At 40.2% G+C, this 27,633-nt stretch overlaps 1 protein-coding gene across 2 annotated transcripts; it reads right to left on the reverse strand.

The window, feature by feature from the left end:
• Positions 1–119: 119 nt before the first annotated feature.
• Positions 120–27,116, reverse strand: VSIG1 (V-set and immunoglobulin domain containing 1). Of its 2 annotated transcripts, XM_010715380.4 has the most exons (9): positions 26,539–27,116; positions 25,625–25,874; positions 21,974–22,134; positions 15,099–15,206; positions 8,581–8,779; positions 6,854–7,009; positions 6,057–6,176; positions 5,238–5,364; positions 120–3,836 (listed from the first exon to the last, which is right to left on the reverse strand). In XM_010715380.4, the coding sequence occupies exons 2-9, from the start codon at positions 25,671–25,673 to the stop codon at positions 3,653–3,655; spliced, it is 1,104 nt and encodes a 367-aa protein (XP_010713682.1). In that variant the 5' UTR covers positions 25,674–25,874; positions 26,539–27,116; the 3' UTR covers positions 120–3,652. The 2 variants fall into 2 exon arrangements, with proteins under 2 accessions (XP_010713682.1, XP_085086534.1); XM_085230408.1 differs by lacking the exon at positions 15,099–15,206 and having other exon boundaries at positions 26,539–27,112.
• Between the last annotated feature and the right edge of the window lie 517 nt (positions 27,117–27,633).

The following is a 27,633-nucleotide window of genomic DNA, read 5'->3' on the forward strand; positions in this document are numbered from 1 at the left end:
CTTTAGCATCCTGTTCTGATGTTGGTAAGATCTGTGGTAGCGCTGGTGGGTGAGTTCTTTCAGAACAAATCATGCTGATGAAGTTCTATGAAATAAAGACACTGTCTTAAAGAGCAATCTTTGATGTTATAAAACTTTATTAAACTTGTGTAACAAAACCAATATTTTCTAAAATAGCGTTTGTGCATGGGACAAAATGAGCAAGTCAGCTGAAAGCCTGCCATCTCTTTGACAGTATGGAGATAGAATGGGTTGTTTTGTTTTTTTTTCAGCTGCAAGGAACTGCTGAAGCAGAAGGTGACAGTTTCTACAGTCTAACTGATAGGAATTAAGTTAATGCACTTTATTTTGACGAGCAAGACAGAAATTTATAACTAAACAGATATCTTTACCAATTACGTACTCTATCCTAGAAAGAAAAATGCAGGTTAAATTTCATTGAGAATACCAGGTGTGAGCAGTGGCATAAGCTTGCCTTTACAGTAACCTTTGGCTCTGCAGGCCTTGTTGGAATCAGAAACTTGACTGAGTAAATGTTGTTTCTTACATATTATGCAGATGCTGCTGAAAACTTGAATTGAGAAAAGCTGAAGATACAGTTCTGTATTGATCCTTGATCTTCGTATAAAAAAGAAATAAAGAAAAACAGCTAAAACTGCCTCAGTTCTGTAGCTTTGTAAATCAACATCCCTGGATGATGATGGCTCAAATGCTGACTTAATAATTGCTTTCCATGGTAATGATCCTTGCTCCCTCAGGAGGAGATAAATGATGTATGCAGGAAAGACTTTTGGAACATCCAAGGCAAATTGTGAAAGGCTGCATTCTGCATAGCTCTGCAGGGTTTTTAAGCTACATGCCATGCATCAGTATCTAATTTGGCTTGAGCTTTGCCAAAAGCATCACTGGAAAGCTACAGACAATGCCCTGTTCTTTATTATTTTACACAAGAAAAACTTCATAATGAGGACAAATATCTGCAAGAAAGCTTACAGAAACATTTCTGTATTAGGAAACCCCAAACAAATGTATTTGTTATTTTCCTCAACCCCAGCAATCAGTTCTGCTTTTTTCCGTTTGTTTCTTTGGGTTTTTGTTTTGTTGTTCTTTAATTATTGCAATCTGCTGGGTAGAAGTAAGGGAGGGGTTGTTTATCAAGAACTTGCGTCCTTTGTTTTATATAAAGCATTAATATAACTTGAGCAAGTTCTACTTTTTAGCAAATGTGGTAGTCTAGGAACTCTGTAATTACATTGTACAGCTAATACAGAGTCACCAGAATAAGCTCCTGGTGTACTCAGGTGAGTTATGAAGAATAAATGCAGAGAAACGTGTAGAGATGAGATGAGGAAAACTGATGATAATGACCACATAATATGTTTCCCCCCTTTTCCCCTTACAATCACATTGGTATCATGGAGACCTGAAATTTATACAAATATTACAGTAAGAAAAATATAAGTGACACAATGCAGGAGATTACTTTAGAACTAGCACAACTATGAAGAGAGTTGTGTATATTTGTCCATGAAAGGCAAGAGTAGAAAAAGGCCTTTGAGCATCTGAGAAAAAGCTATTTACAATTAATGCCAGCGTCAGCCAAGTATTGGGCTTCCTTGGACCAATCATTCATTAGAATTATCTCATTAAGCATCATTATTGGTAAGAAATGGCACCCAAATGGCACTCTTGCTGTTACTGATCATGCTCAGTGACAGGTTGTTGTATGCCTATGGAACTATTCGGGTGTGAATCTAAAAAATACTAATTAAGCCTCTAAAGCTGATTGCATGGTTAGAGTTTGCAGATTTTGCATAGTAAAATCCGAGATTTAATAAAAGATGTGCCTGATTAAGAAGCAGCATATATACAGGTTGTGACTTAGGCTGGGCATTTTGGAGAGAAATGAGGGTATACATCTGCTTATAGAATGAGGCAGTGTTGGTGTGAGTAAGGGTTTGCTGTATGTTATATCAGGAGCAGTTCTTAGCCAAAACAGTGTTACCAGAATGTTGTGCTTTCATCCTCTAGAATGAGGCTAAAGGCTGGAACGCATATATCTTGAAAGCTACAAAACTTTGTGGAAAGAACAATGAATACGGTTATGTTCTGTGATTCAACCTGAATCCTCACATGTTGGTGAAGGTACTTAGCTGTAGCAACTGAACTGGAAAATTTTAGCATACTTGTATCTTTATATCATCTATTTGAAAGATGAATGAGGCATCTAACTAATAGTTACAGGCTAGGAACAGTCACCAAAGTATTTATGAGTAGTAGATCCTATATGAGACAAATTCCCAAACCCAGCAGATCCCTCAGTCAGATACGTTTCTCTGCAGTGCACAAGACTGAAAGCAGCGTCTCCTTATTTCAAGGAGTATCTGCCTCATGTAGAACATAAGAGAGCTGCTGAGTCTGAGTGTCTTTCCTTGAACAGACCTGAACCGGAATCCCTTTGTCCTCCAGCTCTTCTGAAAACAGGTTGCTTTGCCCTTTAGAAGAAGTGAACAAGATTGATCATCTTTAAAATGTGGGCCCAGAGAGAGGAGGTTTTCTGCATCGCTAGACAAGTGTCTCATGGTCAGTGTTTATGGATCAACTGTTTTTTCCAAGAGGGAGCTCACCACTTTGCTGTTGTCTGTCCTTGTGGATGCACTATTTACCATTCCTCCTAAAGCTTTTACCTACAGAAAATGGACAAAGTTATACTGGGCTAAAGAGATCAGAAGAGTCGTAGCATGACTTTGTTGTTAAGGCATATCAGGCAAAGGAAGCTGATGTGTTTATAGCTGGCAGTATTCATTTCTGAGGTTTGAAAGCGGATACATCTGCTTTTGATGGGGAATCTGCTACTCTGTGTGCCTAGATTTGATAAAGGATCTGAGTTTCCAGCTCTCATTGTCTGGAAAAGTCAGCTGAGGTCTGAAGTGGATACCCAATTGCTAACTCCATTAAACTGAAAATCAGAACTGCTGAAAAGCATAACTCAAGAACACTGATGTCTTGGGAACCTTAAAGTCAGAAGGTCATTGCTAACGTAGTAGTACCCCATGTTTGGTAACACAGTAAAAGTTTCCCTGATTTTTTTTTTATTTTTTTTTTTTAAACTTCAGGTGGAATTCAGACTTAGAAGATTTCAGTGGTTCAAGTCTTTAAATCTGTTTTTGCATTCTGATGAAGCTTGATTGTACTTCTGAAGTACAAAACCAGATCTTTTAAACACAGCAATGTAATGGCCATGATGGTGGATCTCAGTGCACAGGAAACGCTGTGTGGAGAAGGCTGTTGTGATTCACAACTGTATGGACACACACAGCTTTCCTTTTAGTTGACTGGGAAGTTCTTAATTCTCCAAAGATTGTGACCATTTTCTGATTAGCTTTGCAAACTAGATTCGATGATTGCAGATGGTAGCCTTTTCATAATTACATTCATGTTTAACTAGATAATAAGTTAAATGTGGTTAACTTTAAAGGCCAAATCTATTCATGAAGTATGTCTGTACCATCCTTTTCAATCTCCAGTCCAGTGGTTCATAATACAAATGAGTTTAGTTACAGTGCTATGTTAATTTAGTGACGTTTTTTGTTGTTGTTTCTTTTAATAATGTGATCCAAAGCCAATGAGGAAAACTGTATTAAAATGAACTTCAGGCTGTTTCTTCTTGTTGCATTTCGTGCTTCTCATCAATTTCTGGTGTTTCAGATGCTGCTGCTTCATCAGCACTAGGTTGCTCATTTGTCACATTGCTTGGTAGAACTGTGGTTGCAGGTATATTTTCTTCACTAGGTACCTGAGCATACTCTGCGTTGGATTGTTTCTGAGCCATTACTCTGCAGGAAGACAGGAGGAGGATTGTGATTTTATATGTTGAGGTCGTGCCTACACTAGAGTCTTTTGAAAGAATGAATCTTTGTAGCTTTTTCATCTTAACAGTAGCTCCCATATTATTATTACTCTTTCATGAGAGCACCTGAGAAACTATAAAATCACTGCAAAGACTGACAGTTCTAGTGGTCTGCATCACTAATTTTAACAGTTATACTATTAGGAAAAAAAAATAATTTTTTGTGTGTTTAACTGCCAGGTCATGAAAGGAGAATAAGAAACTGAATGCTGCTGGGCAGTGTCTGAGAAAGGATAGCAAAACATACTGGTTAATGTGAGCTTTCAGGGAAATTGCATGCAGATCTGGGGTTCCATTAAAATGGATAAAAATAGGGTGTGATCAGAAAAAAGCTATGAAGAGACTGACATCTAGAAAAATAGTTTTAGTAACAAATGAATTCCATTCATCTCATCAAAACAATACAACTTTCAATATTTAAGTACTTTCACATGTAAAAAACATTAGATACGAGTGGATTAATTCCACACAGTGAGATAGAGTAGAATCCAAGCACAAACCTATATGTTAAAGCAGCTTCAGTTCAAAGCAGAAATGATGTACATGAGTGAGTAATTGGCCACTGGTCTGGGTTAGCAACAATCTCCTCAGGAAGTCTGAGACCTCTGCTACAGGGCAGTGTCCAGATGACAATCTTTTCAGGCTCTGCTGTGTGTTTAGCATTTAACATCATGAGGCTAAATACAACTCGTATAGCATATGAAATTATCTTTATCTTGAAGATTTGGCAATTTAAGGGACAAACGAGTGACCAAAGCACAGGAAAAATCAGCTCCAGGGCAGGATCAAAATGGACATTCTGTGCTCCATTCTGTTCCTAAACCTTTGTGTCTGCTTCCATTTGAGTATCTCCTTATGGCATCTAAAGCATGTGTCCCATAGCCCATACTTATGTCTAGTAGTCAGTCAGTTAGTTTGCAGAGGAAACCCTTAGTTGCTATTCCTTTTTTATTATTTCATCCACCCACTATTAACAATCACCATTAACTTTTGCATTTTAAACATCATTTTTCCAAATTTTTCCAAATTTTCCAACTTGTTTAAAAACATCTAAATAATTATTTTAGGAACTGCTATATGGTAACTGCATGTAAACAAGAAAGAAGGTAATGGTAACCTGTGTTACAAGAGCAACAGTTTAGAAGTCACACACACACACACACACACACACACACACGCACACACATCTCACTTTGGAAGTTTTCCCAAGCATTGTATTATTACTTCTCTATAAATGTTTACAATATTTACATTTTATCTTAGCTCTGGTATATCAACAGTACTTTACAGAAATAACTGTTTTAAAATCAAGCAAGCAAATTCTTACTGCATTTCATTACTTGATGACTTCTTTTTCTTTGCCTTCTTGGTTAAGACCCAGACGATAGCACAAATGATAACAGCTGCCAGAATTGCTCCAATTAATGCTCCAGCAACAATATTACCATCAGAATCTGGGGGAAGGGAGAAGAAAATTTTAAAAAGATAGATTACTTGAATTTTACAGCAAAATCCTATAGAAATTTAGTGGAGGAGCCTATAGCAGAAATAAGGCACTCAGTCTGGCAGGCTAAAGACTAAAATGTTTTTTGAGGAGACCAAAGACGCTCTAGGAAAGAGATAACTGTGCTTTTATGGTCTCCACTGCCTTTCTTCTTGATAGTTAGCTCCTTACCCCCAGAAAACCCCATACTTATGATTGGGTAAGAAATGTATTGAGCTGTTAACCTTGGCAGTAGTTGGAAAGTCTTTGCTCTTCAGTCTTTTCAAACAAATTCTGAAATGGAGGTTGTCTTTATCACTGTTATTCAGTTGAGATACAAAATGCATGCTCTGATTGTCTGTGAACCCTAAAAACCTTCTGTCTCCAGTGCAGCTGCTAGTCTGACCCATTTTCATTTTATAGAGCCCTGAATGATTGAGCACCCATTTTGGGGACATATCTCATGATTATTTATACAACATAAATTTACTAATTTACTGTTACTGGTTACATGAAAAATCTACACACAAATGTGGCTGACCATTGGTCTCCAATGCCCACGCTATTCATATTGCCAAAAATCTTCATTTTAAGGATATTAAAGCATTTTTTTTGCAGTATATTTAATATATGTACATTGTATGAGGGATTACTTTCACTTACGCATTGAAGTTAGGTCGAGTTCACAAGTACTGTTCCCCATGATGTTGCTGGCTATGCATCGGTAATGTCCTGTTTCAAAGGTAGTGAGATTGCCAATGTACAGAATACCAGTGTCTGGATCTGTGATGAAAGAGAACAGGTACAGATTGCCATTCATATACTTTAGAGGCAAATGTATATCTATAGCTGGTAATTCTAAGAACTGTTAAGAAGTGGAAAATATTATTCCTTCATTCATTCGTTAATAGTCTTTAAATCAAAAACTTATAGCTTCCTTGAAAATTACTACACTAGATTCTGCAGGAGTGTATTAGAATGTGAGAAGTATGTCCCTACTGTGTAAATACATCTGTAATACTCTGTAAATAGATAATATTGCCAGTATAATTTCATAAATGAAAAGATAATGAGTACTGAAGACTTTCAGGATTGAGTTCTTAGCAACTGATTGACAATTTGACTTATTTTGAATGTATGTTCATTCAGACTTTCAAGGGAAGAGAGATGTAATGGTAGAAATATTTTTCCCATTTTAACACTTCGGTGTAATGGTATAGATGACACTTCAACATGCCACATTTTTTATTAAAACAAATAGGAAAAAAAGTAGAGAACAAAAAAATTAGGTCTTTGTGACAGCTTTCGGTCAATTTGAGTAAGTAAAAATAGGAATCCGTAGTATTGAGCATCAGAAGAGAAGGTATGTTTCACTATCCGATATGATACAAAATGTGTGAAGTCCTAGCCGGTACTATGAAACTGCTCTTGAACAGTGTGGTAGTCCTGTAGTTACGTACTGAAGTGTTCAGTCACCAGCGTGAGGGTGTTCTCATCTACTTTGTACCAGCGGTAGGTGGGGTGAGGCAATCCTTGGTCACACTTGCATAAGAGGTAGATTAGATGGCCTTTTTCAGGCGTTCCTTCTATTTTGCAGAAAGGCTTTGAGGGTTTGACTGTAAAACAACCATGAGAATGACACATGAGTATACAGCCAAGGCTGCGGTTTCCACAATGAGACTGTTCTTGTGCTGCTGCAGTAAAGAACTGAACCCCAGTTACAGATTTCCACCTGAGAGCATAGGCTTGTTTATAGATCTAGCCAAGAGATCTATAAAGATTTGACTAATACTAAACATACTAAATATATATACGTAGCCTAGTACTATTATCTAGTCTTCCTTTTACATGCTAAGTTGTATTATGGAGGTGATGAAAATTATCAACTACTTACGATGAGTCAGTCACTATTCATCATGTATAATTTTCTGCCACATAGCATCATTTCCTGTAGGGCCACAAGAGCTTTTCTATCTAAAAGGAGAGGGTCAAGCCTGATACTTCAGTGTCTTGAGGTTTGGAGGAAATAACTTTAGGGAAAAAAAAAATAATATATATATAGAAAACAGTATCCAAATAGATACTGTTTTCTCACTTTATACACAAAAGATATATTTTTACTTAGAGCTATAATTTTTCATTTCCTACATGTAGATGTGCCATTGTAGTTCTTTAGAGTGACATCAGTGGAACTACACAAGCAATGAACATAGTGAAATTTTATGTGCATAAATGAATTTTTATGTGAATAGTATGGTTTCTTAATTAATTGTTCTGAGATTTACTCTTTGGGGAGTTTTAGATGAGGGTAAGTAATTGTACTTTGAAAATGTGACTGTCAGAGATTGGATTTACACTTGTTTTTGTCTTATCCATACAGATAGGTAAATCATATTGAGTTTGGTTGCATACAGCTATGATTTGTAACTGCAATCAGGTATGAATTCTTAGTACAAAAGCAATGGTTAGATGGGGTTAGGGCAAACTTTTCTCTTACTAGGAAGGAAAATACCTCATTCCACTTCTTTTTCCATCTTCTGTGCAGCCTGCTCACAGCTGAACTGCTGTTTTCTTCAATTCAAAATAGATTTAATCGTATTTCCATTCAATACTGAGCTTCTAGAGCTTCTGGAGGATAGGGTGGAGTAGAACCCTTGGGCTGTCCTGCTGCCTGTCCCACATTCACACAGGTCCTCACAGCCATTAGACCTCAGTCAGTGCTGGTCTTTGCTGGGCTTGGTTTATGCTGAAAGCAATGGCTTCCCAGGGTAGTTGTCACTTACGGCTAGAAGGGCTTCTTATTTTAATGAAACAGTATCCCTTCTTTTCCAACATCAAAAATCTAGTGAAGTTGGGTAGTTCCAGCTACGTGTTCAGGTAGCTTTTGGGGAGGATGAATATAAAGGCCCCTTGTGGAGAATGAGATTTTACTGTAGGCCAAGTAAGCACAGCTGTGAGTGGGATCAGACGAGATCTGCTTTGTCTGGAAGCTAGATGGCACCACAAGCTCTCTCTGCCTCCAAAGCCTCAGAGCAAAACTGCGTCAATACGTAAATGAGTCCTTTTTCTGCATCATGGGCCTTGTTTATCACTTCTCTGTTATTCCCCCTGCTGCTGTGACGTGAGCTCAATTCTTGTAAAAAGGCAGGAAAAGTACAACACAGCAGCACAGAGGAAAGTTACTTACCCAGCACGTTGACAATCACTGATTTTTGGCTCTGTCCAGCATCATCCTGGGGGCTGAAAACTTCACAGGTGTACGAACCAGTGTCTGAGGGCTGCATGTTGGAGATCGTTATTGATGCGTTCCCTGGACTTGTTGAAGCTGTGATCCTGTCCTTAAATTCTCCATAGGAATAAGACTGTCCTTCTGAATAATAGTAGATCTGTGGTACAAAACAAGCTGTGTTAGTTTAATAACAAGAGATTTTACTGTCCCTTTGCTACTCGTAACAGGACAGTGGTTGATTTCTCATTGAGTCAAGCAAGGTGACCCCCATTCTTGCACCCTCAGAGAAAGAGATGAAAACATGGTACATTTGATTATATATTTCTAATGTTTTTTATGGAGCAAGCTTTTCAGAACAGGGGTTATTTTAGTCATGTAAATGGACAGTAGCTGATTTTCTGTTCATATTTAAGTCACAGATTGTATGTTTGCAGGAACAAAGGTGAGATAATTGATCATCGTATGACAAAGCTGTAAAAATGCAATGTTAGGCATAATTAATAGTGGCACTAATTAAAGCAGTGATCATTTGTGACATTGTTAATAAGCAGCTTTGTAGAAGATTATGACAGGAATGGACCCGTCATTGCAAAAAGTGGCTACAGAGCTTTCCAAATACAAAAGCTAGCAAACAGAGAACTGAATTCACACAGCATAGATCTAAGCAAACAAGATGCCTGATCTGTTTGCAGTAAATCTGAAAGCAGTAAAAATGCAGTACAAGAACACCAAAAGAATAACCACAGGTGCTATTAGAGCAACCATGCTGTTCTTGTCTGTGTAATCAGGGTCGGAGCCACTATCATGACCTATCCTGTTGTTTTTTTTTGAGTTTATACCATAGATGGAAGTCAAGAATAGCTGGTGGCTTAGTGCTTAAAGTGATACCTATTTGAGATCAAGAATTTCCCCTTCTACTAACCAGTAGGAAACCTCTGCAGAGTTGTAGGCACAGTAAAGTGCCTCTAAGGAATGCTACTTTTCCTCCCTAACTATAATTTGCTCTTTAATGTTGACTGATTTCACAGTCTTCAGTAGCATTAATTGTACTTAACAGTGCTGTGGGAATAGAATTGGATTTGTAAGCTTGGAAGACCACATCTGTTGACTGAAAGAGAGGTAGTGTTCCTTGTGGAGACTGATATTTTGAGCCTTGGGCCTCAAGCCATGATACCTCATTTGCTCTAGAGTAAAAATAATAGTACTCAAGGAGTACGTGCACAATCTCCTGATGAATTTGTCTGTGAAACTGAGGTCTGAAAGAACAGAGCTTGGAACCGTGGAATTAATTGTTTTTTTCTCAGATGTCAGTAGTAGTATTATATATAAGTGATAGCACTTAGGATAAGCCATGTACTCCCTAGTGCACAAACTCCATTGTCTAGGCAAATTGAATGTTTCAAGGACACTCAGCCATTTTCTCACAACGGTAAGTGGTAATCACACAGAATTACAGCTTGGTACTCAAATAGATCTAACATTTGTCCTGCTGACAGTATTCCAAAATCAGCAGTGTAAATGTATTTGTTAAAGTTGGACTGACAATATGTTTATCATGGAAATAGTTGGAAAAAACTTGTTGGAAAAAGCTTCACAAACTGGTGTAAAATATCATCCCCAATTGAGTGGTATCAAAGTTCTTTTTTGTCAAAACTTCCTGCCAGTAGGGACACTGTAAATCCGCAGTCAAGAAGTGTAATTTGCTTTACTTTGCAGATCAACTGATTGCATTTTGAATTAAGAATACTTACTCTTAATTCTATTTATCCACCCCGATAAAGTGTTGACTGAAATCTTTAAGCAATGTTATCTGGAAACCTTTATTAGCTTAAGGCAAGCTACACCCTAAAACTGCCAGAACATGGCTGGTGTATGCAGTGATAAAGTTTTCAAATGAAGGTCAAAACCCAGACTGCATAGGACCAACAGCCTCAGTACTACAGTTTGGCCCCATCTCACATGCAGTTTGGTTCACTTTCCAACAAGAGTTGATCTTTTCCAACCACTGAATTGTAAACACCAGGTACAATTGATGCAGGCCTCTGAATACCAAAGCTAAACTACTGTGTGCACTAGCAAAATGTGGGGAAGTGGTGTTGCAGGGTGGAAGGATAAGAGTTCTAATGCTAGCACAGCACAGACTAGGTTAGAAAGTCTGCAAAACTGCTGGAAAAAATCTCCAATTGCCATTTCTTGCATGCAAGATGATCTCTTAGTAAAACTAATGTTACGCTTTGCCAATATCGAATGCAGAATTGAAGTCTGGATGAACACCCTAGTATTTAAGAAAGAGGGGCAGTTCAAAATTAGGAGTTTGCTTTAAACAAATCACTCATCAGGAAACAGATCTACCTGTAATTTAAAAAAGCTATTGGCCACACTTCTCTCTTCCTGTTTATCCTAATACAGGTTGCAACCGAGTATTGAACACTGTCTGATTCACGAGTTTGAAATTACGAGAACTGCAACTTCTAATGTTAAGCTTCTGTTAAACTCCATAAATCTCAGTTATGATGGATTTGCATCTCCTCTCAATCAATGATGTGATGTCCTTTTCAGCAGTGTAGGGGAAGGAGCTTCCAGCAGCTTCACACTACTGTGAAACTAAGCTGTAAAATGGCTTAAATTTTAAGTATTGTGTGACTTGCAGCAGCTTGAGAGGAGAGGCAGGCCCACTCTCTCATTGCAAAGGGCTTTTCTACTGAAAAAGGGGCTAAATTCTCTTCAGTCTCCCTTAGAGTGATTGGGATTTATGTGAGAGTAAACAGTAACAGAAACTGCCTGTTGCATGCCAGCTCAGCTACAGCACATGTTTCTGCTAAACAGGACTGGCACTGTGAGCCTCAAATGCAGTCAGGGCATGCCAGTAAACATCAGAGAAGCAAGTGCTGAGTGAGTGCGGTTTGCTTCATCTGAAGTCAGGGTGAATTACATATCTAAGCCCTTATATAATATGCTGCAAAATTAATCCTGTGTGGTCTTCTTTTCTGAATGCATGCAGAGAAAATATTTTGTGTACACTGTTAAGTCTGAAGCAAGTATCCGTACAGCAGAGAATATTTGTTTTCTTCATGGGTTTAAACCAAATCTTTCTGTTTTAGGATTTTCTTAAACTATGAATATAAGCATAGTTAAACTGCATAAGGAAATGCACTCAGTTCCCCTGCAGGCTCCTGCCTATTCTCGATTCATCTGCTCCTATATGATGCTTATCTTAATAGCCCTGGAGTCTATTGCTTGAAGGAAGGTGGTAAACACCAAAAAGGCTGAGTAATGTTGTGATTAATTACTGAGTGTATATCTTGTCCCAGAGGTAAGGTCGGATTGTGTACACAGGAAATTTCATTTGAGAGGAACATGCTTCAGTTAATTGGCTGTGAATGCATAGCCCATTTCAAACTCAAAATGGGCATTTCAAAACCTTGTATCAAAAGTTTTTATAGTGTTGTTTAAAAGCTTATGTTTGTGCTTCTCAAAAAGCTGCAATAAAAAACTCTTTAAAATGTATCTATTTCATTTCAAAAGTCAAAAACTTGTTTTCTGTTGAAGATACAGAAGACTTTTGTTTTTCTTTTTTCTTTTTTTAACAACTGATGTCCCTTCTGACAAACACACATCTCATCAACATTTCTTTCCATTGTACCTAAAATGTTCCTGAAGAGTGTGTATGTGAAAAGTGTCAGTATAGTCAATGATAGTCTTTTGCTGGAGACCTTTTGTAATGGTGTAATAAGTATACTTAAAGTCCAGCATCTTGAATGTAAAAACTATATATATATATATATTAAGGAAATCTTCAGTATTCTTTGAAAAAAAATGAGCACTTTTTGTTCTTAAGCAAATAATGAGCAGCTCTAGTGAAGACGAGAGTCTTCACCAGAGTAAAAACAATATTGAGGCTGTAGCAATGGTTCTTACTTCCAATTACCAGCTAGCTTGCTCATGCAAGTTTTTATATAATGATGCCTTTTCACATTTCATGGGAACAGCTGCCTGGGATGACTAATCAAAGAACTGACACCAAAAAAAAAAAAAGAAAAGAGCCAAGATTATCACTCCTAAAATTGTTGTCTCTAATAACTCCACAGTATGAAACTCCCATTTCTGCAAAACAGCTGAGCAGTTGGGAAAGTCTCCTTGATCTTACAAAGGATTGCAGTTTGTTCTGTAAAACTTGTTGTGGGCAAGGCTTTGCCTAACATCAGCATCCACTCTGCCTGGATTTCTAAGGCAATGGCAGTTACTTTGCATTTCTCTGATACATCCAGGAGATGGATTCAGGCTCATAGATTTGCAAAGCAGATGAACTATTTGTGTTTGGGGAATATGGATTACAGAAAGAACAGGGAAGTGGAAATGATCATGTTAGTTGGGAAGAAAATCATGGTAGCGTTCATGCTCTCCAGGTGCTAGAGACAAGATAATTTGTGTCCCAAATGCAGAAGGATCTGGTGTCTGAACTCATATATTATTTTCTTTTACTTTATCCTAAGCTGTGGGAAGGCTGTTCCTCCTCTTGTGTGATGGTGAAGAAAGTACTTGCCTAAAGCGGAAGCAACTGGCAATGCTGATGCTGAGTTGCAGCTTTTCAAAAGCTGCCAGATGTTTGGCAGAGAACAAGGAACCCACCTCTAGGTTTTCTTTATACAACTCCCATAGAACAATCTTACTCCATGGGGAGTGGAGGGCATGTGTGAAAAATCAGGCAGTAAATGAGAAAAAACACACCTCCATCTGCTTCCTCTCTCTTCCTGGGGCTGGACAAACAGGTACTAGAATAGCGTAAATATGTCTTTCAAATATCTTTGGATGGACTAATTCACAATTTCCAGTGCAATATTCCTCCCACCTCCCCATCTGCTAGTGCCTTCACATCACATTGCTGTTTTGTCTAGTACATCTGGATGTCAAATCTGTAAAAAGAGGTCCAGCTGAAGATGCATTACAAAATGTCCCACTTAATCTCCACAGTAGCCTTGATTTCCTGACTGTGAAGCAGTCTGAGGACATGACGTCCATTCTAATATCTATCTTCCCCCACTCCAGCCCCTTCTTGCTTTCTCCCACCAGCAGATACAAAGCTCTCGCATCCTGTCTAATGACGTTTCTTTTGCCTGGTGTATTCAGCGTCTCATTCTGATTCACAGTCCTTGCCTAGAGAGCTGTGAAGCTCAGGCATTCAGAAGCATTCAGGCCCTATCATTACGTCATCATTTTCTGTTTGGAGGTTTCTCAAGCAACCATATAAAGAACCGTTGAACCCTTTCTTATCAATAAATGCAGAGGGAGATATTAACAACTTTACCAGTTAGATACCACCATCTTCCTGAATTCTGAGTACAGACAGAATTTATAAAATAACAACATGGGAAAAAAATGTGTTCAGCACTTCCTCAAGCATCTTACCATCTAATTAGAGAGCAAATGCTGCACACTCAAAGTGTTAATTAAAGCCCAAGGCTCAGATTCTGAACTTGGCAGATAAGAAAGCAAATCCCCACGTGCGTACGTTGGTTTCTTTGACATATGTCATGTGACTAAGTCTGGCCCCAAATGCCTTTTCTCATCCACAGCTTCTTTTTACATATTTGTATTGAAACTGATATTGCCCTTCTGCAGCAGGGATATTCTGCCCTATATTATTGGGAATTTTGCTTGAGTAATTAAAGATGACTAGATGCCGCTTGCTGCAGTTGTACATTGGCAGAAGAGTAAAGGAATGAAGTCAGAAGCCTTAAAAGAATTGATCACTGAGCAGCTTTAATTGGCACAAAATACTCTTGGGGATCATCTCCTTTGTGTTCTCGCAGTATCATTCTTGTGGCTGAACTATTAGTGAGAAATTCCTACAGTGTATCAGGCGCAAACATGCTTTCATGGTGCATTTGGTGTAACTGCTCTTCGGCAGTTATTAAGACCTCAATTTACTTTGGGTTGTACCCTGTGAGACAGGAATCCCACTCAGTCAAAGGATTTGGATTGGATTAAGGCTGTGAGATGGCCAGCCAGTGGCTGGGATGAAGCCACATCAGCAGGCAGCTTTGTGTTCCTCTCTGTACATTATTTTTCAAGATGTTACTTTCTAGAAAGGGGATCTAGGATGAACATTTATTTTTGCTATATAAATATCTACCTCCAAATTTGGGCTATTCAGACTTGCTCACATTCAACCCATGTGGACATGCCAGTAAGATATGCTTTGGATAGAATATTCCTGAAGGATCGCGTACAAATTCAGCCACCTAGAATAGCCAGAGGAAAAAGAATCCAAAAAATTCTGATAGAGGAAAATGCAATAAAACATAGCGTGAGTTAAGAATTCGGAATGGTGTGTCTGATACAACTCATCTCAGTCATGTGCTAGTTTTTGGATTTAAATATAGAGCATGATTACAAGTTTTTATAGCAGTGTTAATGTAGCAGAAGCTGTTTAGATATTTTTTTTTTCTTAAGATTGTGGGGATTTTTTTTCTTACCTTGTATCTCCAGCTACATCTTCCCCGCGCATCTGTCACATACACCATCTTTTGACATTGACTGATTGATTTTTCATCCATACTCAGAATACCATGACACGGGGAAGGCTGCATTTGAGCAAAAATGGGCTGGTCTGAGAGTTAAATGAGACTGTAAGTGTTCCCCCAAAGCGCAAGCACCTGGTTTCTGCACAGAATCACAGAATCACAGAATCACAGAATTGTAGGGGTTGGAAGGGACCTCTAGAGATCATCGAGACCAATCCCCCTGCCAAAGCAGGTTCCCTACACCAGGTCGCACAGGTAGGCGTCCAGGCGAGACTTGAATATCTCCAGAGAAGGAGACTCCACAACCTCCCTGGGCAGCCTGTTCCAGTGCTCCGTCACCTCACCGTGAAGAAGTTCTTACGCACATTCGTGCAAAACTTCCTATGCTGCAGCTGATGTCCGTTTCCCCTCATCCTGTCTCCACGTACCACTGAAAAGAGACTGGCCTCACCACTATGGCCGCCACACCTCAGATATTTATAAACCTGGATCAGGTCCCCTCTCAGTCTTCTTTTCTCAAGGCTAAACAGACCCAGTTCACTTAGCCTTTCTTCATAGGGGAGATGCTCCAGGCCCTTCACCATCTTTGTGGCTCTCCGCTGGACTCTTTCCAAGAGATCCCTGTCTTTGTTGTACTGGGGAGCCCAGAACTGGACACAGTACTCCAGATGAGGCCTTACCAGGGCAGAGTAGAGGGGGAGGATCACCTCCCTCGACCTGCTGGACATGCTCTTCTTAATGCACCCCAGAATGCCATTGGCCTTTTTGGCCACCAGGGCACACTGCTGGCTCATGGCCAACCTGTCGTCCACCAGGACGCCCAGGTCCCTCTCTGCAGAGCTCCTCTCCAGCAGCTCATCCCCCAGCCTGTATTGGTGCATGCAATTATTCCTCCCTAGGTGTAAGACCCTACACTTGTTTTTGTTGAACCTCATCCGGTTTCTTAGTGCCCAGCTCTCCAGCCTGTCCAGGTCTCGCTGAATGGCAGCACAGCCTTCAGGCGTGTCAGCCAATCCTCCCAACTTCGTATCATCAGCAAACTTGCTGAGGGTGGCCACTATCCCCTCATCAAGGTCATTGATGAAGATGTTGAACAAGACTGGACCCAGCACAGACCTCTGGGGGACACCACTGGTTACAGGTCTCCAGCCAGACTCTGCACCACCAACGACGACCCTCTGCGCTCTGCCAGTCAGCCAGTTCTCAACCCACCTCACTGTCCACTCATCTATCCCACACTTCCTCAGCTTTGTTGCACAGCTCCCAGAAGGCAGTGGTGCCACTCATAAGGGCAAGGTGCCCTCAGTAGCAGATTGGGATGCATCATCATCCTATTTCTGAGTTTTACCTAAAACTGGGCAAACTAAGACTGAAGTTCTAATATTTGCTCCAAACAAATGGATTGCAACCTGATCATTTTCCACTTGTTTCCACTTTCCGTGTTGTTCTGTTGCCTGCTTCAGTGGATCAGTTCATTCACCCCAGCACCAGGGAGAGCCGCAGGCAGTCACGGTGATGCCAGTGACACACAGGGAACTGCTCTGACTGCTCTGACACCGGCACTGACAAGGGGTCTTTGTTCCCCTTTTCACAATTAACTGAAGCTGTGCCTCTTACAAATAACAGTCTTTCATTTCTTTTACTGCTCTAGCGAACCTAACATTTCCATCAGTACTACTGCAGTGGGCATAGCTTGGGCAGCCACATATCTGTGATAATTCCACTTTGACCGGGTGGGTGGCCTGGGCTGGAAGTTCAAGGTGTGAGCAGGTTGGGTTCAGGAGTTATATTTAGGTTTGCAAGGCTGCAGCCTCGCCTTTGCAAAGTCAACAGAAGTCTCAGTCTTTCAAACATTTATTTAGCTGCTTTACACCGAGGCCAGCCAAATGACTCAGAGCATAACATGAAACACAGATGCAGACATTAGCAGGAGCTGAGACCCTACCGCAGGAAGCAGGCCAGGCTGTGGTGTACACTGTTACCCTAGGTGAGCAGAACAAGGAGCTTTTGCTTCAGGTTGTCCACAGGTCAGGTAGGGAGAGTTCAGTGTTTGGAAAGCTCAAGAGCCTTGGCTGGGTATTCTTATTTAATTAAATTCATTATTAAAAAGACATATTGCTAAGGTGTAAATGGCAAGAGAAAGAAGTTAAAAATTCACGTGGCATCCTATTTTCCATTAGTTGATATTTACATTATTTAGTTTCTTCACTGGAAAAACTTCTCAGCAGAATTAGGCTCCAATGAGCAAAAAGATTTCTATGCACACACTAAATATAGCTGCAGTCTTAAAACCAGCACAGTGAACACCTGCTATTCCCCTGCTTGCTGCCTCCCTTCTCACCATACTGTCTGTTTGCGGTATCTCATCCTCTCACGTGTAACTGCCACAGCTTTTAACTGCTGAGCACCTGTGCCAGCATCATGTAAGGTGGGCAAAGGGAGCAGGATGTGCAGACACCACAACAAACAGCAAAGCACACCAGCCAGCTTTGTAGAGCAAGTGCTGGGAAGCACCAGGTCTGTGAACTAATGAGCAGCATTGTCTTGTCTTCAAGCAAGGTAATGTCTGCTGCTGAATAGTCTCCTGCATTAAATTAACACTGGTACCAGTCCTGACACTGACATTACTCCTCTCATTCGAGACAGAACTGTACTTGAGTTTACATATCTCAGCACACTGCAAAATCTATAACATGGCAGTGTTAAATACTAACATTCCTTTTAAAAAGAATACCTGTGGGCTTGGTACTTATTGTGTCCTAAAATCGAAGGCTCTATGGCTCACCTTCATTGACGTTACAAGTCAAAAGCATCTAAATGACATAAATTTGCCATAATCCTAGCATTCATCAGACTTTCTTCTATTACGTGCTGCCACTGTAGAAATAGTCATATTCCCAATTATGTAAATAAACATTATTTATAGGAATGAAGATTTCTTTTCCTTGTATTTCTTATGAAAAATGCCTCTCCCCCATTAATTCTGTTTATACCAGCCATGTGAATAATGGAGTCATCAAGACAGCTAACGTTTAGTAAGATGTTGGGAATATTTAGAATTGTAGGAGGTGGATTAAGGAGTATTTTCTGTTGTTGTTTTTTGAAAATATGTAAGTTTTATATCTTTAAAATATTTGGCAGAAATTCTCATCTGTAAAAAATGGAAATGTTATCCATTTTTATGTTGTTGAAAAATGGCCAGTTTTTAATGCGAGCAGAATTTTCAACGAACTTTTCAGGGAAAAACGGATGCTATTTGTAAGGAAGTGTGCATTTATTGCTGAGATTTTTTAATAATCTTAATTATTATTATAATCTGACTTAAAATGCAAGTTACTATTCTGGTAATTAGTAAACTATAGTGCCAGCATGTTTTTGTCAGCACATCAGCATACTGAATATATTTTTATCTTACATTTTAGTATTCTTTAAACAATGTAAGGCAAAGCTGGCAATCTCTCTATTGTCGTGCATATATTTCCTGCTTGAAACAAACCATGAAATTTAACTTCAGCTGCATACTAAGCAGCCAGAGCAAAGCCAGGTTTGAAGAAATAGAGATTGTTTTTTAATTTCCCTAATTGAATATACTCCACAATACAGTCACAATACTTTCTTACCAGTGTTTGTAATAACATGATGAATTTCCCTGAGAATAAGTTCCAAATGCAAAGGAATTACCATGTTCTTGTAAAAAGATATGACCAAAGGGCTGAGCAGGTTGCTCAAAGCATTGTGAAGTGAGCAGCACCCCAGTCCTGTGACTCTGCACATACCTGCACCCTTCAGGCACATCAGCGGGCCCTGGGCAGTGAGGGGCTTTCTGGGTATCTTGCTGAGCGTATGAGTTGAGAATGGGCACTGCAGGTAATGGGTGGTTTGCCTCTGTCTTCTTGGAGAATGGTCTTAGCCACTAACCCATTGCCTTTCCATTGTATTGACTTTATTTAACAAAAACGCAAATCATCTGTTACCAGTGTGCATGTACTGCATTGCAAAAGTGAACTTACCATGAAATTCGTTTCAAACAGGGAGAAAAACAGGTGTCGTTTTTCCCAGTAGTGATTCTTAAGCCCTTATAGGCACAGCCTTTCCAATGTTTTCAGCGGGAGCTGCCAAAACTGGGAGCACTACAGAGACTGACCCACAAGGTTTCCCCAACAGTAGCCTCACATCAGTTAACTCTTGTTGAGCGTTTTCTGAATCACCCACAGTATTTTACGATTACATTCCTCAGGGGATATTTTCTCATTGTTGGCCATAGTTTACAAGTAGTTTTACCCTCCTGGTTCTCTTGACACTGTCTTCTATGCTCCCTCTGAAACACTTTGAGCTACAACGTGCTTTTTTTTCTCCATTGTGACCAGAAAGTGTATTTTGTTTTTTGTCTTGCAATAAAGAAAATTCAGTGCAAGTAAACACAAAGACTTGAGCTGATTCTGGAGAATATGAGCTCAATCCTACCTTGGTGCTGTACTTCCCTGAACATACACTCCTAAACAGGTGACTAAAGTTTATGATGCAATGTATTGAGTCAAAATTATAATATATTATACAACTTACTTGGGGAACGAAGCTACCACCATCTCATCACAGAATCACAGAATGGCCAGGGTTGGAAGGGACCTCAAGAATCATGAATCTCCAACCCCCCTGCCACATGCAGGGCCACCAACCTCCCCATTTAATACCAGACCAGGCTGCCCAGGGCCCCATCCAATCTGGCCTTGAACACCTCCAGGGACGGGGCATCTACAACCTCTCTGGGCAGCTGTTCCAGCACCTCACCACTCTCTCTGTAAAGAATTTCCTCCTGACATCCAACCTAAATCTCCCCTCCCTCAACTTAAAACCATTTCCCCTCATCCTACAGTTATCAACTCTTTCATACAGTTCATTCCCCTCCTGTTTATAGGCTCCCTTTAGATATTGAAATGCTTCAATGAGGTCACTCTGCAGCCTTCTTTTCTCCAGCTGAAGCCCAGCTCCCTCAGCCTGTCATCATAGAGGAGGTGCTCCAGTCCCCTGATCATCTTTGTGGCTCTCCTCTGGACCCTTTCCAACAGCTCCCTGTCTTTCTTGTACTGGGGGCTCCACACTTGGACACAGTACTCCAGATGGGGCCTCACAACAGCAGAGGGGGACAATCACCTCCCTGTCCCTGGCCACCCCTCTTCTGATGGAGCCCATATATTATGGATATATGATAAAGCCAACATATTATGCTCATGAATAATTCTTTATTTAAGAAAACAGTTCTGACTTGAAAAAAGCTAATGATGAGTAACAGCTATTCATACAATTAGTCAGGGAACGTGTGAATGCATCTGTCTGGCATTTAGCTAGAGTCAGAATTTGGGATGGGCTCACTGCTTGTACTTATCTCTGATACAGTCTTTATCTTTGGCTATGATGTTCTTCAGGAGGGTAAGCAGTTGTCTTACATTAAATTGCTATTGCTGTTCAGTACTGTACATTCTGCAAATTACATGCAGTCTTATTCTGCTGTGATTGATAAACTGAATAGAAGTTGTAACTGTCAGTGGTGGCAAATCTCCCAACATAGTATTATTAAGAAACTTTTAAACATAACAGGAATATCATCAATGTGGACTGTGCCAGTCTTCTAAGTCAACTTATATCAACTGTCAGGTGTTAACACCAAACAGGACTGAAATTTTAGTAAGAAAATGTTAGCAATAAGATAAGTACAGTGGAAAAAAAAAAAAGGAATTGTCTAAAACACACAAGCCTGACACAACAGAATGGGGAAAGTCACGGTATTCAAGGATGCAGTAGCACTTCTATAGGCATTTCTGCCTATAAGGGAAACTCTTGCTGAGAACTCAGCACCTTCTTAGGCATGCTATGTTGTGAGTGAGATTCATGGATTCATTTCCCAACAAAACATTGGACTTAGTCATAGCTCTTGAACTCTGGGCACTGTTGTGGCGTATAGGAAGTCACACACCCCATCACTGGTTCCTTCCAGGCAGACCAGGTTGCTCTACAAGGCCTTCACAGCCACATGGGAGGCTTGAGCAGTGGTTTAAGCTTGAACCTGTCTAGTTCACAGTGTCCCTCACTGTTCTGGTGCTGTCTCCACACTGACACTTCCTCCTACTGTAGAGGGAAGCACTTTTCAGCTCTGCTGCCTTTCAGGGCCTCAGGCAGTGCAGGAACCTTTGATCCATGTTTGTTCTGCTACCACAGTGATACTTGTGGGATGCTGCAGAACACTAACACAAGCTTGATGCGGCAGATTTCCTGCTAGCACAAATTCCTGTGGAATCCAGCCAAGCTATGACCGCTTGCTTTGCACAAATAGTCTGTTGTTTGGCACCACTCCATGCAGAGCTGCCTGGCAGTGGCAGTGGTGGCTGAGCCAGGAGCTTGTATCTGACCCTTGGTTGGGGAACATGTTGTCATAGGCAAGGGCGTCTCACTAGGAAAACAGCCCTCACAATAGAAGGAAATATCTGCCAGACAAGAGAAAAGGGAGCTGGCCCAGGGCAGGAGCGCTTGTGTGATTGTTGGACACCTGGACTTGGCTCCCCATCACACTGACTGTGTGGCTTGGAGAAAGGCGTCCAACAATCGAGTCCCTCTGGCACCTTCTCATAAGTTTTGGCAGGAGCTCAGCAGCCAGAAGGAGCTGGGAGCTGAGGCTGACTTGGTGCATCTCCTAAATTTCATTGCAGCTCAATCTTAAATGCAGGAACATGGATGTTACCTGCCTCCTGGGTCTTCAGTGAAGGTAACAGAACAAAATGTAATAATTTTTTAAGAACTTTTTAAGAAATATTAGTGATAAATAAATGTCTTACGGTGTGCAGTTGGCTCTCTTTGGCGCTGTAAAAGCTCCACTGAATGAAGAAGTTTCCCAGCGGCTGAGAACTCGTGTAGGTGCAGAGAAGGGTTGCGTTCCCGCCGCTCTTGACATTCACCGTCTTCTCAGGAACGGTTACCACAACTCCGTGGACGTGGCCTGTGGGCAGTGAGCACATGAGCAGAGAGCAATGGGGCAGCCTGGGCCCTGCTCTGCCAAAGGAACCTGGAAGTGTTTGTCACTCTGCTTTTAGTACAGCTCCCCTTGGGCTTGCTGGGCATATGTCAGTGATAGCAAGCCCCCGTCAAACAAATATTGTTCTGGCAAAGCACAAAGCAGGCTTGCTCCCACCTGCACAGACTTGTCTTCTCACTGTCAGCCTCCCTACACTCAGGGCTCTCCTGAACCTGACGCTCTTGTTCACAGCTGTCCCTAGGCCTCCTGTACACCTTCCTTGCCTTCTTTTTTTGCGCTTATTCCTCAGATATCTGATGTTTATCCATGGCTCACTGTCTGCTACCTTCTTCTTGTATTCTTACACTGACTCCAACTCGGTGGCACTGTTGGGTTCCCCCAGGCTGAAGCCCAGCAGCTTTCCTCTATTTGCCTTTTGCTATTTCCTTTGAATCATAGAATCATTGAAGTTGGAAAAGACCACAAAGATCATCTAGTCCAACCAGCAACCCATCCTCACATGCCCACTAATCACATCCTCAGTGCCACATCAGTCCTCTTCTTGATCACCTCCAGAGAAGGTGACTCTACCACCCCCCTGGGCAGCCTGTTCCAATGAATCACCACTCTTTCTGAGAAGAATTTTTTCCTAATATCTAGCCTAAACCTCCCCTGGTGTAAATTAAGGCCATTATATCTTGACCTATCGCTGTTGCTGGGGATAATAGACTGACGTCCACCTCACCACAACCTCCTTTGCTTTTGTTTAGATTTCTTACGGCTTCCTTGCAGAAACCCTTTGTTTTCCAATATATTCACATTGCAAATTTCAAACTGAGCTTTCTGGAAATGTTTTTATCATATGAGTTGTGAGAAATTCTCTGATAACCTGATCAACCCTTTCTGTCATTCTCTAAACAGAAAAGGACCAAACATAATTGATGAACTCTTTTCTGTAATGTTCTCATCAGTCTAGGCTATAGAGCTGTGTTAATGACAGGAACGGAGTGGTGTTCTACAGTATTTATCTGTTTCTGTCCTCTGTTCAAGTTATTAGAAATGGTGACATATGGCAACAAAGCTAGAGCTGTCAGTTAAAATTGAAGTCTGAATGTTAGGTCTTTGCTAGATGGCTGAGTCCAGTTTTAAGAGCTACTGTCAAGAGATTCTAAAGGAGAATCTGTTCTGGACATGGTGGAAAATATATGTCTTTGGTGCTTTTCCTGGTACAGTGGGCAAGGTGAGAAATTCATGTTGGCTAATTTTTGTGTAGGCATATTGTATGTGCCAGTGATAAAGGCAAAACATAGAAAACAACCTTCTCTTAATGGAATATCTGTGCATTTTATGTTAGGGTGCTGCTTCTGAGAGTTTAAGCAGAACCTTCAACAACATCAAAAAAATATTTTACTCAAATTATCACCCATATGAGAAAAAGACAGTGTAAGAAAGGAGGTTTTTTTTCATTTTTAACCATGTAAATATCACAGATTCATCAGCTCCTGCAATATACAAGCCTACCTCAACCTAGAGTCTGAACTCTTCGGGTCTGATTTCCTTGTTTGCTGGATCAAGTGTTAAAAGTTCACTGGAAAGAAGAAGTCAGTAATCTACTTTCCATGGCAGCGGTGACTAGGAGGAAAACTAGCAGGCTTAAACTGCAGTGACATTTACGTTATATACGAAGACAGCCTCACAGGAGTGGTTGCAGACTGATTTAAATCAGAGTGGATCCTGCCTTGGAGAAGGAGGGGATCCCAGTGCTATCTACAAGTCCTTCTTGTTATGTGAGTTCACAATACCTTAATCCTTACTATAACCTAATATGAAAGCCATACAGTATTATTTTAGATGTCTCAACTCATTGATCTTGGCTTTAACAACTGGAGTCAAAGAGAAGATAATGGCTTTTTGCCACAATAATACTTGCAGTTACATGCATTTATTTTCTGTTCTTCATTGTAAAAGAGCTGTTGTCTTTCCACACAATGGCATTCTACTCAAAACTTCAATTTTCCAGTCATCTGCCTTTATCACTCTGATTCTGGAATCAAGAGTGCTACAGAGACTGGATATTTTCCAGGACAAGTTAGCAGAAATGATAATCTTAAGTGGAATCTTAAGTGATTCCAGCTTCCATAAAGCTGCATGTTTTGAATAAACACATACAGTTTGCTTAGTTCTAGTAAATAAATAAGGCCAAAACCAATAAAACTTTCTTTGTCCAGCAAGGTTGCTAAACGCCACTACTAATTCTAAGATGGTGCTTTTAACTGAAAATGGAGCGAACTGGACCTGCTCAGCCTGTTCTACATCACAGAATGAGAATTTGTCTTTATGTTTAATCCACTGTTTCAAATTTATAATCCCATTTCATACATACAGGCCTTTTGATTGCAATGAAAAAAGGGTGTGAATAAGAAGTTACACATTACAAAAGGCAAGTGAGAGCAGGGCATAACTTATTGTTAAAAATAGTTGGTCTGTGTCTTTTACTCAACATTACTGTGAGAGTATTTCCTTGTTAAAGAAAAGTGGCTGCTGTTAATTGAGAATCATTCACTTTAATTGCAGATCCATGCAGTTCTTAATGTTAACAAAGCAAATACCAGATTGCTGATTTTTTCCTGACTGCCACAGAAGCTCTGTCAGTAATTTCTCTTGCTACAGCCACAGTGTTAGTCTTAAATCCAAACCCTTGAAATTAGAGCACATTGTCTGGCAAAGTATTTGTACTAGTGCTGAATTTCTCTTCATTTTTAAGGCAAAAATCTGTGGGGCTTGTATGTGAGAGCAATAGCACTGAAACACCAGGAGCAACCATTTAAAATATTTATTTGGCTTCCAAATAGATAATTTCATCTTGAAAAGAAAACGTGGACACTAACTTCCAATTTTTTAAGTGAAATTGGAGGCTGTTCATCTCCATGGAGCATTAGATTTAAAATGTCCACCTCTGCATATATTAAAAATAGAGCTTAGCCCAATACATTGTCTTTGAAACAGTAATAAAATATTATCTTTAGTGTACCATATAGTTTCTGGATTCCATTTCATGGAATTCCAAAGGACTATTTGCATGCTTAAGTTAAGCATCCCCCAAAAAGTTTTAAATGGGGTGGATGCAAGGCATCATTTCTCAGCATATTGTGAAGGGGAGACAAAAGGCGAATGTGAGAAAGCCAACCACGGAGGACCCAAGCGTTGTGTGTGCAAGCCCTTTGCCTCTTCTCAGCTCTAAAGCAAAGCATTAATTTACCAAAGCTAAAATTCCGTTCTTGAGCAAAAAATTATTACCAGTTAGGGGTCAGCCTGCTGATTTCCACAAAATGACACATCAGTGTAGCCATGATCTTCATTACATCTAGAAATAAGTCCTGAATGTTCTCCTAGTTTGCCAGTCAGGGTCACCTGCTGTCTTACTGCAGCAAGTTCTTTTACTTCAGCGTTATTTCAATCAGTTTGGTATTCTTACCTGCAAGGGTGGCTAGAATTGGAAATATCTTCAGCATCGTTGGAAACATCTTCTTGACGTTTGGAGAGAAAAGAGAGACCAGATGCAGCTTCTGGCTTCAACTAAAACTCATCTGTGTGGGCTTTTTTTTTCAAGTGGCTTTTTGTTTTTCTTATCAGCTATATATCAGCACGTCAGCGAGCTTTTTCATTCTCCTTTATCGCATGTATGCCTTTCTCCAACTAGTGGTGTGATTGTTCAGTTGAAACTACTTTGTGGGGTGAAAACAAATGAGTGTTTTGTTAATAATAAACCTTTGAATCCGAGAAGCCCCGATGCTCCCACCTATACCTACTATGCCAGCAGTATTTGCCCATGTAAGTACTCCTACCGAGCACAACAAAAGAGTTTGTAGAGCTACATCTGATTACTAGCATTGCCGGTCGTCAGTGGGATTACCAGCATTGGAGTCATGCCTTGTATGAGTATGGAATAATCTTTACTTCCTGTTAATTCTATCACATATTTTTGGAAAATGGGCATCTGAAGATAATACTTTCTTAGTACATTTCCATTTTCAGAAGTATTTATCATACAGTTTCATACAGAATGATTACATTCTTATGATTGCCTTGAAATTTCTGTACTAAATTCAGCAAAAAGATAACACACCAAATTAAATAAATAAATAAATATTTATATAAAATAAAGGTAAAGCAAAACACAGTCTATCTTCTAAACAAACAATGCAGTTGGTTTCATCTGGTTTTAATCCTTGAAATTGGATGCTACTAATACAAATGACAAAGTGAATATATTGATTTTTATTTAAATCTTATTATCTGATATATGTAGTGAAAAAGCAGTGGATGAAGGTTAGAAATAATTACAATAACTTACAGTAGATTAGTTTGCCCTTAGTGAATGCAGAGTACCTTGTCCAATTGTCTAAAGCTCGCGAGGAATACAGGGTGCTCAGGTGCTTGGAGAAAGCTGCTCTGCTTTCCATCTCATTTGATTGAAGCTGATTCAATGCCTGGTACTGAGATGGGAGTAGCTGGTTATGCATGTGCAGCCACGTGGTAGTAGCTGAAGACATAACAGAGGGCAGCATTGCCTTTTAGATGTATTCCTGTACCTGCATGACCAAGACAATGAAAATGCCCTGAGACTTATTTCTGTGCTTGGTAAAAACATGGGTCAACCTTTCTATGGCAGGGACCATGCTGCAGAAGGGAGTGGTGACTTGCTTATTGGTCAATTATCACTGGGCTCAGGCTTATGGAATTAGGTGAATTTTATTCTTCCTGGTACTTCTGTGGATGGCAGATCCCTGAATAACTCTATGTAGACGTCAGGATTTGATTGTATTTTTATATGAACTATCTCAAAAAGTTTCATGAAAGATGCCTTTTCCTTAGCTGTGTCAGTGCTTCTTTCAGTGTCCCCATAGGATAGGCAGCACGTGCCAGTTAGTGACAAGGAGGATGGGACTTGGAACAGATTCATGTCTTGCCATGGATGCACAGGAGATACAGTGTCTAGAGAGAAATATGTAAATTCAGAGCCTGAATATCAAATTTAGGTTTCTTCCAAATGTGAACAGTGTTTAGATTGACCTTCTGTAAGGAAGTATGAAGGCATTCCAAAGGCACCTGGAATTCTCACTGGGTTAGCTAGCATCAGGCTGAAACAGAACTGCTGCTGTCTACTCAGTGAGCCACAGAAACTGGTTGTGAGTGTGGCCACACTGCAACAGCTTGTGGCAACTCTGTAGTATGCACAAGCTCTCACTAAACAGATCACTGATCCTTTGCAAAACCAGTAATTTTTAAGAAGGTGTACAAAATGTTGCCACCCAGCTGCAGGTCAGCACACACCTGCATGATCTTGTGCCTTTACCACAATGTCAACGTGTCCTCTGCTTCCCCCTTCATTTATCAACACTGTCCTTTGTCTGGTGCTTAAAGCACTCTCAGTTAATACATATTTTCTCCCTGTTAAGCTCCCTTTTTATGAATTAAATCTCT

Source organism: Meleagris gallopavo, chromosome 9 (assembly GCF_905368555.1).
Source record: "Meleagris gallopavo chromosome 9, MGAL_WU_HG_1.1, whole genome shotgun sequence".
NCBI lineage: Eukaryota > Metazoa > Chordata > Aves > Galliformes > Phasianidae > Meleagris > Meleagris gallopavo.

Bases quoted from the DNA above. Each gene is read 5' to 3' on its own strand.
- VSIG1 (XM_010715380.4), bottom strand. From the start codon at position 25,673: ATGTTTCCAACGATGCTGAAGATATTTCCAATTCTAGCCACCCTTGCA. The intron at 8,780-15,098 runs GTAAGAAAAAAA...TTTGTACCACAG, and splicing joins GATGTAGCTGGAGATACAAG to ATCTACTATTATTCAGAAGG. The intron at 6,177-6,853 runs GTACGTAACTAC...CTTTCATCACAG, and splicing joins GCTGGTGACTGAACACTTCA to ATCCAGACACTGGTATTCTG.